Source organism: Macrotis lagotis, chromosome 1 (genome assembly GCF_037893015.1).
Source record: "Macrotis lagotis isolate mMagLag1 chromosome 1, bilby.v1.9.chrom.fasta, whole genome shotgun sequence".
Lineage (NCBI taxonomy): Eukaryota > Metazoa > Chordata > Mammalia > Peramelemorphia > Peramelidae > Macrotis > Macrotis lagotis.
The window spans coordinates 536,748,121-536,765,362 of record NC_133658.1 but is presented as its reverse complement, the minus strand read 5'-3'; the positions used below and the strand labels follow the sequence as shown (position 1 = coordinate 536,765,362).

Here is a 17,242-nt window from a genome sequence, read left to right as displayed (position 1 = left end):
CATTTGGAGCATTCCTTGACATACAAAACCTCTTCACAAGAATGTTCCATACCTTAACTAGAAGATCTATTGTTCTGGTGGCACTAATTTCTAATCTCTGAACCAGCATCCCTTTGTCTGAAATCATTTCTGCCTTATTCCTAGATAAAGATGGTATATCAGAGACTCTGATTATTTCCAGAATTCTCACATACCAATTAGCATACCATTTTGAAAAATCTCAAATTATTATCATTATTTTTATCTTTCCCATGTTACTCAGGTGCTTTTTCTTCAAAGCAAACAACAGTTTATGTATATAATGAATGTAACCACAATAATTCCAATTTGCATATATAATTGTCAAACATTTCTCTGTAAAAAACCTGTTTAAATAACTGTTTGAAATACAAATCATTACTTTTAGAATTCTTTCAATCCATTAGAAAATCTTAAGGGACTCTAAAAATTTTAAACATGCCTTATTAATTACAAATGTAACAAAATAGTAATAAGAGCAACACATTAATTGCTATATTTTACAAAGCAATTTTTCCATTATTGCATTTATTCCTGGACCTACAGATCTAGAATAAGGTCCAACATATTATTTAAAAATTTCAGGGATGGCGCAGTGGATAGAGCACCAGCCCTGGAGTCAGAAGTACCTGAGTTCAAATCTGGCCTCAGACACTTAATAATTACCTAGCTGTGTGGCCTTGAGCAAGCCACTTAACCCCATTGCCTTGCAAAAAACCTAAAAAGAAAAAAATTTTCAGGAACCCAGAGGGTCATGGCTTTTGATAATTTCCCTCATCCCTACAAAGCAATCAATTATTAATACCAGGCATTGGCATCATTACAATAAAATAGCTTATATTTACAAAAATAGATCACATAACTGATAAAAATTCTTCAATATCTTCCTCATCAATAAGTTACCTAACTAGGGTTTACATAGTCTTTTAATTTACTAATCATTTTTCAGAGCCTCTCAGACTTACTCAACATTAGTGGAAAGGGAATCTTACAGTTAAATTATTCTAACCAATCTCTTATACACTATCCTTCTAAATCTGCATTTTTGCTTCTTTTAAAATTGAACATTTAACTCTTAACCTATATGAAACATAAGGTTTCCATGCTGATACCTCATTCTCTTAAAGCAAAACAAAACAACAGATTCTCTTAAAGTTAACCTTATAATAAATACCTTTTACATGCAAAGCTCTTCTAAATCTGTGCTTTATAAGCTTATTTCCTTTTATTCTAAATACATTTCTATTTTCAAAAAAAAAAAGATTCTTTGTGAATTTAGTCTTATACATATAATAATTTTAAAAACCAAGTGTGTAACCCTTTTACCCATGTCAATGTTGCATTTACATATACATTTTCTTCTTCATAAATAATAGATATTAAGTAAGCTACTTTGATCCTACATATAAATATTCCCTTTCATAAACACAAGGTGAAAAAAAAAGCTTTTCACAAACTCTTTGGGCCAAAAAGACCTTGAGAGATATAAACTGTTTGCAAGGTATTTTCTAGTTTTCTCATAATACATCTTTACAAATGTGATAGCTGAAACTTCAATCCATTTAAATTCTCAATAGCTTGAATCTATTCTTTGAGTTTATTAATTATACATAACGCATTTCAATTTCATGTATATCCCCTTTACTCCATAGAATTTTGCAATGCAGAAAAATTCTTAACACAAGATGTTTCTAAAAATCCCTTTTTTATGATTACAAGATTTTCTTTATATTTAAAATCCAAAAGTCATATCCAAAATAACCTTAAATTAGTTTCTTTTCAAAAACCTAAAAAAGTTTGCAAATTCTTATCTTTATCAATACAATTCTAATTTCTCAATGCTCTAATTTATAGGAGCTTTTTATCCTTACTGATCAACATTTCTTAATATTAGAACATTTTTCGTTCTAATTTGAAGATCCTAATTTAGAGATTAGTATGTACTAATTCTTTATTGTTTATCATTCCTCACTCACCCTAGATTTTTCCTAATACGTGAACTACATCCCAAACATATTTTGAATGAATCTGTGTAAATATTCCCTTCTCCCCCATTAGCAATTTTAAAGCTTGATTAAGAGAATATAACTCACAAATCTGTGCTGACAATGGTTTTGGCAGACTCCCAACCTCTATCAGGGCCATTCTGTCCCTATCTAGTATAGCATATTCATTCATTCTTTTTCCTTCTGTGACTCTGGAGGAACCATATAGCCTTTACTATCCCCTCAAATATTTTCTTATATTTTCAGATTACTTTGTACCAAAGATTAGCTTATTATAGAATTACCCAATTTGAAGAACCAATAACAAAAAAAAGTTAACATTTACCTAGCAATTGCTTTCATATCAAATATTTCATGTTATTGGGGATTATTACTTTCCAGTCAAGTCACTACCAGATAGTGCAAAAGTGGCAGTCTAATGCAACTTTCAGATTACCCCAAGCTCATTTAAACATAAATTTCTATTTGAATTAAAACTATCTATACCTTTTTTCTTTACATTGATTTTTTCATTTTTTTTGTAAATTTTTTAAAATTTGATGCTGTAGTAAACTTTAAGGAACAAGAATAATCTTTATGAACTAGGATTTCTGTATCAATATATACATAAATATAAGTCCACAAATAATTATGCATGCAATTTGCTTCTAAATGTTTGTATTAAGAATGATTTAAAAGTATTTAGTTTTCAGTTCAATCAGTTCCCAAAACTCCCCAGTTCCCAAAATCAGTCCTTTTCAAATCTGCTCATACTTTCTTTCTACATGCTTTAACCAACTTCCATACTTAACAAATGGTTCAAAAATCCCAGCTGTCTATGCCTTGATTTTCTTCTTTCAGAACCCATTACTCAGACTTAACTACTTACATTATCCCTGAATATATATTGTTCCACTATTCTTTTCCATTAGCTCTTTTGAATTTAGTATATGCTGTTCTGAACTAGATCTCCATAGCTTATTTAAAACTTCATTGTATAGCTAGCTATATAAACCACATACATGATTCCACTTTCCACAATATACTTTTCCATTCAAAGGTATTAATATTTAACACTTCTTGATTTTTTACTGGTATAACTTTTGAGAAGGCAAACAGTCACTTAAAAAAAAATTCCACCACCTAATCAGAATACTCCCTGCCCTCTCTTCTGGTAGAATAAACCACATAACTTCACTCATAAGGAGACAGTCCTAAATCTTTTCTGGGTGCTTTTCTGTTCTTAAATCCTCAGTTGTCCCATTATTTTCTGTAATAGCTGACATTGCCACAATCTATAATTAATAAACTCCTGAAGCTATAATGTTACCATAAAGGAAATTTGAATTTATTCCATCAAAAGATCAACTATTCAGTTTCCCTTTTTCTGGCATGTCTTTGTAATCAAATTATATATTTTAGAATGGACCCAACTCTTGACTTCCTGAAATCTTAATTCCTTAAAATTTTCTCAGTGTAATATGACATTTCTTTTCATGTTTTCTTTTAAGTTCAAATAAATTCCCTTTTAAACAATTGTTTTAATAAGTCTTTATGAAACAATTCCCTCTCTCTCTCTTTATTAGTCCTTTTTTCTTAATAAATTCCCTTTTTTAGACCCATCCAAAAAAGCAAGGCAGGTGCCACAGAGAAAAGAAGAGGGGGGAGGAGGCAGTTGAGGGGGAGAAGGCATTCAGGCCACACAAAATAGCAGCAAAGAAAAAGCTGGGGAAGAGAAAAAGTCAAAAGTATTTTAGCATTTTTTAACTGTTTATTTTGGCTTTTCTTCCCCAATATTAAGTCTAGACCCTAGAGCTCTCAGCCAGCACTGTCTTATCCCTATGGCCTTTAACAACTGGACTTCTTTGGAATCCCTTCCTGTGAATTGTATTAATCTCTTGGGAGTATTTCCACCCTGTCTTTTTTTTTTTTATTTTTGCACTGTGCAGACTCAGTCCTGCAGTTTCGAGCCACAGGTCTTGTTTACCTGGGCTTATATACACAAACTTATGGACCTGTGGTGCCATCTCTGGGCTGTCTCCTTTGTGGTGCTGCCTCTGGAGGGCTTTCTGCCTTTCAGTTTTGCTCAAACTTAAATCTCTCTTCAGAATTCTTCCCTTGGTCCTTAAGGGATCTGCCTGGACTCTAAATCATGGACTGCTGACAATATCCAGCATGGGGCACCTGCTCCTGTTTGTGTCAGGAGAGTTTTAAGGTAGGGATTGTTTCACAGCTCAAGTGCCAAAACTACGTGGTATAAAAATCCACTAACAATCTTCAGAAATTGGTTCTGAATAAAAGAAAGTTTATTATCTTTACAGAGAAAGAGCAGGCTCAGAAATGTCACCAAAAAGAAGAGGCAAGAGGCAGAGTTGCATTCAAAGAATAGTCCAGAAAGATTATATAGATCCTAATGCAGGTGCCCCTCCCTAACCATCTTCTCATCTTCTCCTTTAACCCATTGGCTGGATCTCCAGAGGCACATTCTTATTTGAGGAAAATCTACCCCAGCAACAGACACGGAAAAGAATGAAATGTTTTCATAATATTTTTCCCACCAGATGGTGAGGTAACATCACTATCTTAATGAAGCAATGTCTGTGGTTAGACTGTCCTCCCAGTTTTGCAAAAGTATCTTATCAAAAGGCAGGTGGTTCATGAGCTTCTCTTTTGGAATGCAAGGTCTTTCTAGGAATAGTCAAATAATAATAGTTTGTCTTTCTTAATCTTAACTCTGAGGGGACTTCTCTGGGAATATTAACCCTGTGAGGGTTTTACTGGGAATATGCCAATCAGCAGGAAAACATCCTCCCCACACTGGGATGCTATGGAGATGTCACTTGGAAGGAGTTAAGGAAGTCCTGAGTTCATGCAGCCTCTGACACTCATGTACACATTCAGAGGGCATGGCCCTGGAGCAAGTCACTTTGCCTCTTGTTTCAGCTTCCTCATCTATAAAATGGAAATAATAATAATAATAATAATAATAGCCCTTTGTTGTGAGGATCGAGATGATTGTCCAGCAATTAAGTCACTGCCACATATTGAACCATAAATTCTGACAATTTTTAGCTCTTAGTACAGATGTAAATCTCAAAGGCCTGGGAGGTGCTATCATTTATCTCCATTTTATAAATGAGCAAACAGGCTGAGAGGGGTCATGTGACTTGGGAGAGAGAGGAGATCACACAGCTGGCAAGTCTTCACCAAAGAAGGGTTATAATTGTTTTTTATGGGGGGGGAAGGGAGAGAACTAGGAACTATCATAGGTGGAAGGAAGATTTAGAAAAATAAATAAAGTAAAAAGGATCTTGAAGGTCATGTGGTCCAGCCCCTTTGTTTTACAGTTGAGTTGACTTGGCCAAAGTCATAGAACTGGATTACAAAAAGAAAAAAAAAATAATATAGGTGGTGCAATATAAGAGTGCTGAGTTTGGAATCAAGAGAATCTGAATTTAAATCTTTTCTCAGACGCTTAATTGTGTAACTATGGGCAAGTTTCAACCTCTCCAGCTTGGGTTTGGTTGCAAGGTTGTTGTGGAAATCAAATGAAATATTTGTAAAAAGCTTCACAAACCTTAACTCTGTAAATATCAATTTTTCTTCTTAAAAATAATAATGTGGGGCAGCTAGGTGGCACAGTGGATATAGCACTGACCCTGGAGACAGGAGGACTTGAATTCAAATGTGACCTCAGACACTTAATAATTACTTAGCTGTGTGACCTTAAGCAAGTCATTTAATCCTCTTACTTGCAAAAAAGGAAAACAATAATAATAATAATTAATAATAAGAGATCATAAATAACCCCATCTTGGCAGTCTGGTGAAGAGTACGGACCTCTTCTCAGAATAATGTTTTTAAATACACAGGATAACCAAAGAAACCAGTTATTTTGCCATAGAAATAATTTTTAAAAAAGAAGTTCACAAACTTCAGTGATTATGATTGTCATAAAGTATAATAATTTGCCTCAGGAGCTAAGGCATGATGACCATTTTCAGATAATTTGTTGGAATTTTTGTTTAGGTATAGGTTTATATAGATAGCCTCTGAAGTACAGACTCAGAAATCTCATGATTCTGTGAAATCTAGAAGCTGAAGTCTGTATTAATCCATTAATATTTTAGGTGCAAAATTTCAGTTTGCTGGATCTTCTTTCCCAGATCTTTATGCCTGTAAACTGCTGGAGTCCCTCCATTCTAGGTTTCTTCTCCCTCTGTGTTAATTTACCTGATCTCAGTTCCCAAAGTTTTTTATCATCTTTGTGAAGATTAATCTCAGCTCTGAAAGTATTTTTTGACAGATAAGTAAACAGACTTCAAAAAGTTAAATGAATTTTCCTATTCATGGCTATTAAATATTTCATCATATCTCTACCAAGTGCCTCAACCTGCAACATAGACCTAGATCATTTAACTCTTAAGTTGAGACTCTTACCACCAAACCAAGTTACCATAATAGAATGTTAGAGCTGGAAAGGCTCTTAATCATTCATCTAACATTTTACAAATAAAGAACCTGAAGAACAAATAGGGTAAATGACATGTATAGGGTCATATCTGGTTGAAAATCCAGATTCTTTAATTCTTAATCCAGTGGTTTTATCAATGATTCAGTTTTCTATTAAGTGAAATAATATAAATTTAGTAGTGTCTTAAAAGTAATCTTTGCTTTGCTTTTTAAGAATTTTGAAATTTGCTTTATCAATATTTCACACAAGCTATTTTGACTAGGCTTCAAACAATGTATTGAAATGGAAATTAAGTTATTTTTCTTTGCTTTAGATTTTTACACTGTGAAAAATGTCATCCTTAAGATCAGATGAACTGGATGAAGACTCAAATGACTCAGAAATAGCAGCTGAATTTCAGGAAATAAATTTATCAGATGTTGTACCACTAGATGACCTTAAAGCGTAAGCACTCAATGACTTGAATATGTATACATTTTGGCTTTTATATCAGTTTCTTTATGTCATCATCCCAGATGACTCAAAATATTTTTAAGATCTCGTGCTTAAGGATGGATCATATATTTATTTTTAAATTTAATTTTGAACTAATTTGAACTCTTTAATTTTTGTGTCCATCTCCATAAGAGAATTAAAATAACAATCTCATACCTTTTGTTTTTCTCATATATAGTAATAGTAATAGTATGCAGCTTGATTCATATATTTAGCAGGTGTCTTTTATATATAAGATTCTATGCTAGGAGATATTAAAAACAATAAATCTGACACTTCTTGATCATATAGAACTCTTTTACTGGGACCATGACTCATGACATTGGGACTTGCACAAATAACAAATAATTGTGGCAAGTACCAAGAATAAAAAAAAGTCATCTTCTTACACTAAAAAAGTTCACATTCTATTGGGGTATATAAATGGATACAATCAAGATATACATATATATATATATGTATATATATATATATATACATATACACATATGAGAGAAGATGAAAGGCAATTCAGAGCAGGAGGCAGTAAACTGAGTGAGTTGAGGAGAGGGCTATAATCAATGAAAACTGCTTTCGGTGAGATATAACATAATGGAATATTATTGTGTAGGAATATAATGGAATACTATTATATTGTATTGAAATTGTATTGAAATGTAAGAAGAGTGCTAAATGATACCAGAGGGTTTTACATTTGATTCTGGAGAAAGGCAGATTTTAGAAAAACCTGGAAAGACTTACATAAACTGATGCTGAATGAAGTGAGCAGAACCAAGAGAATATTGTATTACCTTAACAGCAACAACAATCTATGATCAACTATGATAGGTGTAGTCCTTCTCAGCAATGTAGTGATCAAAGACAATTCTAAAAAAATTGTGATGGGTCATGCCATCCACATGCAGAAAAAGAACTATGAAGTCTAAAGCAGACTGAAGCATACTGTTTTCACTTTTTTTTTAGGGGTTTTTTTTTTTTTTTTTTTTGCAAGGCAATGGGGTTAAGTGGCTTGCCCAAAGCCACACAGCTAGGTAATTATTAAATGTCTGAGGTTGGATTTGAACTCAGGTACTCCTGCACCACCTAGCCACCCCTGTTTTCACTTTTTAAATTCATTTTTTGTCTTTTCTTTCTCATGGTTTTTCCCTTTTGATTTGATTTTTTTCAGTGTCATTAATATACAAACATGTATAATATGATTTTGCATGTATAACCTAAATGAGATTACTTTCTGTCTTAGGAAGGGGGAAGGGAAGAATGAGAGAAAATTTTACAAAAAAGTTTTCAACACTTTTTACATGTAATTGGAAAAATTTTTAAAAAATCAAAAACTAATAAGAGTGAGCCCACTCCATAGAAATTGAGGGGTATAGAAACAAGTGTGTCTCCTAAGCATTGAAGGGAAAAATACTTGTTCTTTTCTTGTTATATTAGCGAAATAAATATCCTTTTGTAAAAATTAAAAACAACAAAAAGAAAGGAGATTCAAACTTGAAACTTGAAGAAAGCCAGGGAAATAAGAAACACCAGTGAGGAGGAAGAGCACAGTAAGTATGGAGATAACTAGTGAAAAAACACTGAGATGATGGAGGGTTGTGTATAAGAAACAGCAACTTAGTTACTATATTTGGTTATAGAGGGGAATAGTGTAAAAAGAGTGTTAAATGATATCAGAAGGCTTCACATTTGATCTTGGAAAAAATATAGAGTAGCTAGAGTTTACTTATCAGTGGAATGACATAGTTAAAACTATGCTTTAAGAAAACTCTTTTGGGAGGCTGCTAGGTGGCGCAGTGGATAGAGCACCGGCCCTGGAGTCAGGAGTACCTGGGTTCAAATTCGACCTCAGACACTTAATAATTACCTAGCTGTGTGGTCTTGGGCAAGCCACTTAACCCCATTTGCCTTACAAAAATCTTAAAAAAAAAAAAACTACTTTGGGAGAGCTGGGTTGCTCAGTGGATAGAGCACCAGCCCCGGAGTCAGGAGGACCTGAGTTCAAATCTAACCTCAGACACTTAATAACTACCTAGCTGTGTGACCTTGGGCAAGCCACTTAACCCTATTGCCTTGCAAACCCTAACCCCCCTCCAAAAAACAAAAAAGAAAACTACTTTGGCAGCTGAGTAGAGTTTGGATTGGAGTGGGAGAAGACTTTAGGTAAGGAGATCAATTAAATGACTTATAATAGACTAGAGAAAAGATAATGAGAGCCTGAACTAGGGAGGTCACTATGTGAGTAGAAAGAAAGGGCTATGATATATACAAGAAGTATTGTGAAGGCTAAAATAAGTTAGGGCAATGAATTGTTTATTTAGGATGAGAATTAAGAGTCTTTTGACACTTTGGTGCCATAAATAACACCAAAAATGCAGTCCTGAATGACTTCAAAGATAGTAATACCCTCAACAGGAACAAAGTTTGAGAGATGGAACCAAGATGGCAAAGTAACAGAAAGAAGTACAAGTTCTTTCCCCAGCTACCAAATCCTCCAGGACAGAAAATGTACTAGACTAATCCTGATGGGCAAATTCAAGAAAACAGTACATTGAGTTTTTTTCCCAACCCAGGTTGACATAGGGAGACAGAGTGAGAGATTTGTGAATATTGAGCATGGTTTCTGATCAGGAGCACACCATATAAAGGACTTCTGCACAGGTGGAGGCTGTGTTTTTGGGTGACAGAAGGTCTCAAATCAGACAGAGGGTGCATCTAGTGCAGCTACAGGTACCAGTTGACAGTCATTGGGTATAACCGAACAATCAATATCCCAAGCCCCTTCAAAAAGTAGTGACAAGACCAACATAAATCTTCCTTTCACAAGGGCATAGAGCCTAAACCCAACAAAGGCTGAAGTCAAGAATTAAACTAAAAGCATAAACAAACAAACAAACAAACAAAAGGAATCTCAATGTAAAAAGCTCTCATGGTGATAGGGACATTAAAGATAAAAATTCAAAAGAAGAGAAAGATTCCAAAATGTCTAGAAGCAAAGCCTCAAATAAAATTAACAAACTTGGGCACAAATTCAACTAGAATTCTTGGAAGATATGATGCAAGAGTTCAAAAATAAGTTTTAAATATTTTATAATTTTTTAATGAAATAATTAGGGAGAAAATTGAAAACATGCAGAAAAATATAGCTATCACATATTCCTTTTTTCTGATTAGAGTACAATAAAAATTATATTCAATAAGTGACCTTTGAAACATAGGTTCTCTAAATATACCATTATATCATCTGCCAAAAAATGATAGTTGTTTCCTTGTTGGCTTATGCTTATTCAATTTCTTTTTCTTGTCTTTATTGTTATAGCTAGCATTTCTAGAATAATACTGAATAGCAATGGTATTTATGAACATTCTTGCTTCACTGCAGATCTTTTAAGGAAGGTTTCTAGTTTATTCCAATTATAAACTAAATCAGTTATAAACTAAACAGCCTAATATTTAAAGAATGGGTAAAATAAAAACAAATAATAAAAAACAGTAATTTCATTAAAGATAAAGGCAACAGTGAGATAACAAAATTTGTGGGATGTAGCTATTTAGAAACATGCTTGACACAGTTAATTATCAGCAGTTTATTGTAGCAAGAACTTAGAGAAATCCTACAGTTCTGGCCAGAAATGGGCTCCACTTCTCAAAGAGGTGAGAGCACTGGGTACAGAAATGAGGTTTTTATGGGATTAGCATGATACAATTCTTCAGCCCCTCCCTTGCAAGAGTTCTAATTCTCTTCAGGGTTATAATCTTACTGGTTACAATCTTCCTACTACACCCTTCCTTAATATATTCTTTTCTCCTCTTCATGTATCCCATATTATGTAAATGAAGCTTAATTTTATGAAGGGCATGCCTAGTAATATGTATGAATTTTATTAAACAGGTGCAGTTCTTTCTTAGGCCATTGCTAAGTTAGGACCCCCGTTATTCACACACACACACACACACACACACACACACACACACACTTTTTACTGTCTTTTCTAACTGCAAACTTCTTTATATGACCTTATCTAATCATGATTAAATGTTTCTTCAAGTAGTTATGAAAAGTTAACTCTTAAATCATCCTGACCTTGTCTGTCTTATGATTACGTGTACAGGTATGAAAACTTAACATTTATTGCTTACAGTAGCCAAAACAGTACTAAGAGGAAATTTTATATATGTAGGCTCTTTCATCAATAAAAGAGGAAAATTGGACATGCAACCAAAAAAAATCTAAAATACCAACACCTTAACCTCTGAAAACAGAAATTTTGAAATTCAAAAGAAAATTAGCGAAATTGAAATTTTAAAAGCCATTAGACTAGCAAGTAAAACTAGAAGTTAATTTTATAAAAAGCATTGACTAAAACATAAATCATTGACTAATTTAATTTTTTAAAAAAGAATACCAAATTATCAGGAATAAGATGAATTTACTACCAATGAAAATGAAATAAAAGTAATTATTGGGAGCTCTTTTGCTGAATTCTTTACTAATGAAACTGACAAACTTTAATTAAATGGGAGACTATATAAAAATATAAATCATCCAGATTAACAGAATAGAAAATAGAATGCTTAAATAACCCTGTTTTAGAAAAAGAAATATGCCATAAATGAACTCCCTAAGGGGGGGGGAGGGCCTGGATGAATTTACAAGGGAATTCTACTAATATTTAAATAATCATTAATTTAAATGCTATATAAACTATTTGAAAAAATAAGTAAAGAAGAAATTTGGTCTTGACATTTAAACCAGAGTCGAAAAAGAAAACTAAAACAATTTCCCTGATGAATATTGATGCAAAAAAATTAAATAAGATACTAGCAAGGAAATTGCAGCAATATATCACAAAGATTATATATTATAATCAGGCTGGATTTATACCAGAATGCAGGGCTAGTTCACTATTAGGAAAATCATAAGCATAATTGACCATATTAACAAAAAAAAATTCACACCATCATTTTAATAGGTGCAAAAAAATCATTTGACAAAATAGAACCCCCATTCCTGTTAAAAATATTATAAATGATAGGAATTAGCAAAACGTAGATAAGTAATATCTATCTAAAACAAGAGCCAGTATTATCAATAATTGAAATAAACTTCCCAAAAGATCTGAAGTGAAGCAGGAATGTTTATTAATACAATACCATTTCTTTCAGTATTATACTAGAAATGCTAGCTACAGCAATAAAGACAAACAAAAGAAATTGAATAAGCATAACCCACAAGGAGGTAACTATCACTTTTTTTGCAGATGATGGTATACTTAGTATGTTGTGCTTAAGAGAACCTGGTTGCAGGATGTAAGAGAAATATACAAACAAATCAACATTTCTGTGTATCTCCTCCCACTCCTGCCTCCCCCCCAAAACAACCCAGCAGGAAGATATAGAAAGAAATTACACTTAAAATGGCTGCAGATAGTATTGTGTCACAAAGCAATAGGTAGTTGCAGTTGTATTTAGTTTTGGTACATATCAGAGGAGAAATGACTATAAGTCTCAGATTATGAAAGTTATTAAGTTTAATAAGTACATAAAAAAGTTTCAGTAAAGAAAAAGTCTGAGTAAAATCACAAGTCACAATAAAATCAGCTTAGTACAATCAGTCATAACCTGTTACAATTAGGTTAACTTATACAATCAGTTCTCACCTGTGAGAGAACAGCAACATCTAGATTCATGTGGCTAGGGAGCCCCAGGCACAGCCCTCCAGCGTCTCATAATGTCCTGAGCTATGCATCTAAACCCCTGCTCTGGGTCTCCAGTTTAAATTAGGCTCTATCAGGACCTATGATCTGCTTTGGGGAATGTTTTCAGGATCCCAGGAACTGGACATTGGGAAAATACCTCAAGGGAATGTTTAAACTTAGGGAGATTGACCAGTTTTTCCCAATTATTTCCCAACCCCAGTAGGTACTCAGGCTTAGGTTTATTTTGTCAGTTTGAAGTCAGATAATGGACAACTTTTAGTGAGAAGAATATGAGTTTTTACATTCCCAATACATTCAGCCCCTCATAGTGACTGAAGTAAATGACTAGCAATACAATTTTCACATGCAATATATACATATAAAGTTCTCAGGAAAACTTATGATTGGTGTTAGATACACATTCATAATTGAAAGGTGCTTAGAGTGGCAAGGTTCTGTAATGAAACTTTGATGATGTACACTAACATTTGACATAAATCTTTTGCATTTTAATTTAATTACACCTGAATCTATATTCGAAATGGTATTACACAATATCCTGATTTTTTTTTGCAAGGCTATTGGGATTAAGTGACTTGCCCAAGGTCACACGGCTAGGTAATTCAGTTTCTAAGGTTGGGTCCTCCTGACTCCAGGGCTGGTACTCTACTCTATCCACTGCACCACCTAGTTGCTCCCAATATCTCGATTTTAAAATTTTAATGCTGTAGGGCTATATTTAACACAATTAACACAATTTAACACAATTTAACACAAATGCTATATATCCCAAACATTTCATATTTGGGGTTTTTTAATTTTTAGTCAGTTCACTGCCAGAGATTATAAATTGGCAAACTAATGTTAAGCTTTTAAATTACCCAATTACTTTTAAGCACACATCTGAATTTAGCACAAATATGGGTTACACAATGCCAGAAGACATTTCATAGCTTATCTATTGATTCGTAGCTTTCTTTTTTTTTAGGGTTTTTTTTTTTTTTGCAAGGCAATGGGGTTAAGTGGCTTGCCCAAGGCCACACAGCTAGGTAATTATTAAGTGTCTGAGACCAGATTTGAACCCAGGTACTCCTGACTCCAAGGCCGGTGCTTTATCCACTATGCCACCTAGCCGCCCAGATTCATAGCTTTCTAAATACTCTTTTCTTTTTTTATCTTGATTTTTAAATCAATTTTCAAAACTTCCAAAACCAGTATTTTTTATTTATACAAGGCCAAACCTGTTCACACCTTCTTTCTATATGCTTTATGTTTTATACACTTTAAATTTTTATTTACTAACTGCTTTAAATTTATATCATTCATATTTGGTTCAAATTTTATATATACTTTATATTTGGTTCAAAAAACCCCAATCTTCTCTATGTTTCTTCATTTTTCCTTGCAACCCTTTCATTATTCTCTTTATAAGTCTTTCAAACAACTTGCATTTTCCCCTTTATATTGTTTAATTATATTTCAAAATATACTCACTCCTTTGAACATTTCCTTTTCCTAATTTTAGTTCACAATTGTTCTTGACCCAGATCTGATGACTTTCAATTTGTCACAATTAAAAATTAAAATAATCCTTAAAGATAAGACACATTAAAAGAACGTGCACTAGAGAGGAAACAAGTAGTGTACTTAAGAGTAGTCTAATCAGGGGTTATTACAGGAGGTGTAGCACATCTCGAAGAGTATTATGACATAGGAATAGTTTTATTTACAAGTTCTTGGGCAGTAGAAGGGAGTGTCCATGTTCGAGGGTGTTGTTGACAAACTCAGCAATTAACAGGTCCCATATTCACTATTGCCACTCCCTGATGTGCAAGAGTGTTGTCTATGATGTCTTTTTGCCAGGCAACCAGATTATCATCCACATTAAGAACATCATCAGTCTGCTGTTATTTAGATTCCCTTTTTAATAACATTGAGACAACCTGGGTAATAAGGGTGATGGTATGGTTTTGTCCTTCTGCTATTATTATTTCTGTAGCCTTGGGTTCATCATTCATCAGATAATTCATCAGATCTATTTTTCAATATGCTCAATATAGAGTACAGTTTATCTTTCCACTATCCATATTATTTCCTGATGTTTTCTTTTATTTTTATTGTTATAATCCATTCACTCTTTCAATTAGACCAGCTGCTTATAGGTAGTAGGATATATAATAGATCTAGTCAATGTTATTACTTATGCAAAATTAATATCTTTTCCTTTAAAATGAAAACCACTGTCACTCTTAATTTCTTGTGGGGTTGGATAATATAGAGTAATAATTTCCAGAATATTAATTTTGGTTTGCTCTCTTAAAAGCACAAACTACTAATACCCAGAATATCTGTCAACAACAAAACAGATAAATTGTCATCCTCTGCTCACGGGTAGGAATCCTGTTTGCTAAATTTGAGCTGGTAGTGTTCTTCTAGACAGTTATGCAGTAATATTTTGTGGCATGGGGTGCTGCCAATCATGCTGACATATTGTATAATTTTGAATTGCCTCTTTAATTGAAGAATGAGGTAAAGACATATCTTGCGCTTGAGCCAACCAGTTCCCTTTTCTCTAATATGTCGTGATGGTTCATGAGACCAAGAAACCAAATTGAGATCAGACTTGCTATTTGCTGCAGTAGCAATTTTCACCAATTCATCAACCTGTGCATTGTATGTGGTTTCTATAGTAGTGTTCTTAGAAAGCATATCAACATGAAATACTGTAAGTAATATAAGACATGGTCTTTACCCATTCTTATATATCCTCCCACAAAGGTTTTCCCCATAATATCTTTATTTTGTGCTTGCTAATGTGTTGCCAATGAGGCTTCTAGGTAGTTAATCCATTGGCTACAGCCTATGTGTCAGTGAATATGTGACATTCTTTAGTCTGTTCTTCCTTTATGACTTGATATACAGTCATTAATTCTGAATAGTGACTACTTCTTCCTTTTCCCTCACTTTATGTGGTATGTCCCATTTGGGGATTAAAAGAGACAGCCTTCAATATGACCAGAAAGGATAATGATCATTGTTGAAAGGGTTGTGGGAAATCTGGGACACTATTACACTGTTGGTGGAGCTGCTTCTGGAGAGCTATTTGGAACTACTCCCAAAGGGCAATTAGATGATTTCGATTCCATTAAATTAAAAAGCTTTTGCACAGATAAAACAAATATAATCAAGATCAAAAGAAATGTAGTAAATTGGGAAACAAATAATGATTCTGACAAAGGACTCATTTCTAAAATATACAGAGAACTGAGTCATATTTTTAAAACAAGAAGCCATTCCCCATTTGACAAATGGTCAAAGGATATGCAAAGGCAATTTACAGATGAGATCAAAGCAATCCATAGCCATATGAAAAAATGCTCTAAATAAGTAATTATTAGAGAAATGTAAATTAAAGCTTCTCTGAGGTACCACCTCTCACCTCTCAGATTGGCCAATATGACCAGGAAGGATAATGATCATTGCTGGAAAGGTTGTAGGAAATCTGGGACACTATTACACTGTTGGTGGAGCTGTGAACTCATCCAACCCTTCTGGAGAGCTATTTGGAACTATGCCCAAAGGGCAACAAAAATGTGCATACCCTTTGACCCAGCAATACCACTAATGGGTCTATACCCTGAAGAGATGATGAAAAAGGGTAAAAACATTACTTGTACAAAAATATTTATAGCAGCCCTGTTTGTGGTAGCAAAGAATTGGAAATCAAGTAAATGTCCTTCAATTGGGGAATGGCTTAGCAAACTGTGGTATATGTATGTCATGGAACACTATTGTTCTAATAGAAACCAGGAGGGATGGGATTTCAGGAAAGCCTGGAGGGATTTGCATGAACTGATGCTGAGTGAGATGAGCAGAACCAGAAAAACACTGTACACCCTAACAGCAGCAAGGGAGTGATGTTCAAACTTGAAGGACTCACCCATTCCATCAGTGCAATAGTCAGGAACAATTTTGGGCTGTCTGCAAAGGAGAGTGCCATCTGTATCCAGATAAGGAGCTGTGGAGTTTGAACAAAGTTCAAGGACTATTCCCTTTAATTTAGAAAAACACAGATATCTTATTGTCTGATCTTGTTACCTCTTAGACTTCTTGTCTCTTCTCTAAGGATATGATTTCTCTCTCATCACACCCAATTTGGATCAAGGTACAACATGGAAACAAAGTAAAGACTGACAGATTGCTTTCCATGGTGGGGGGGGGAGTAAGATTGGGGGGAAACTGTAAAACTCAAATAATATCTTTAATAAAAATTAATTTAAAAAAGTGACATCTTTCCAAAAGCCTTCTAATCCTATATATTTAGCTGTACCATCAGTGAACCATCTGTAGGCAAGGATGGTATAAAACCACCATCTCCCTCACTAGGTGCTTCTACCACTTTCTCATAAAGAGCAGACATCCCAGATTTTCTGATTTTGCTGTGTTTTGAATATACCATTTTCATTTTATAATACTAGACTCTTAGCCATCTCCAATTTTCTCATCTCTACTAGGGACGTGGGTCATAAATTTAAATTGTACTTCTTTACAATTTTTACAAGTTTATATAAATA

General features: G+C 33.8%; 1 protein-coding gene across 4 annotated transcripts in view; it reads left to right on the top strand.

Moving 5' to 3' along the window:
• Positions 1–17,242, top strand: part of C1HXorf58 (chromosome 1 CXorf58 homolog) — a 68,024-nt gene that overhangs the window by 3,287 nt on the left and 47,495 nt on the right. For all 4 annotated transcript variants that reach the window (XM_074214241.1, XM_074214245.1, XM_074214243.1 and 1 more), the window contains exon 2: positions 6,791–6,921. In XM_074214241.1, coding sequence (XP_074070342.1) covers positions 6,809–6,921 — 113 coding nt within the window. In that variant the 5' untranslated portion in view covers positions 6,791–6,808. The remainder of the gene's footprint in view (positions 1–6,790; positions 6,922–17,242) is intronic.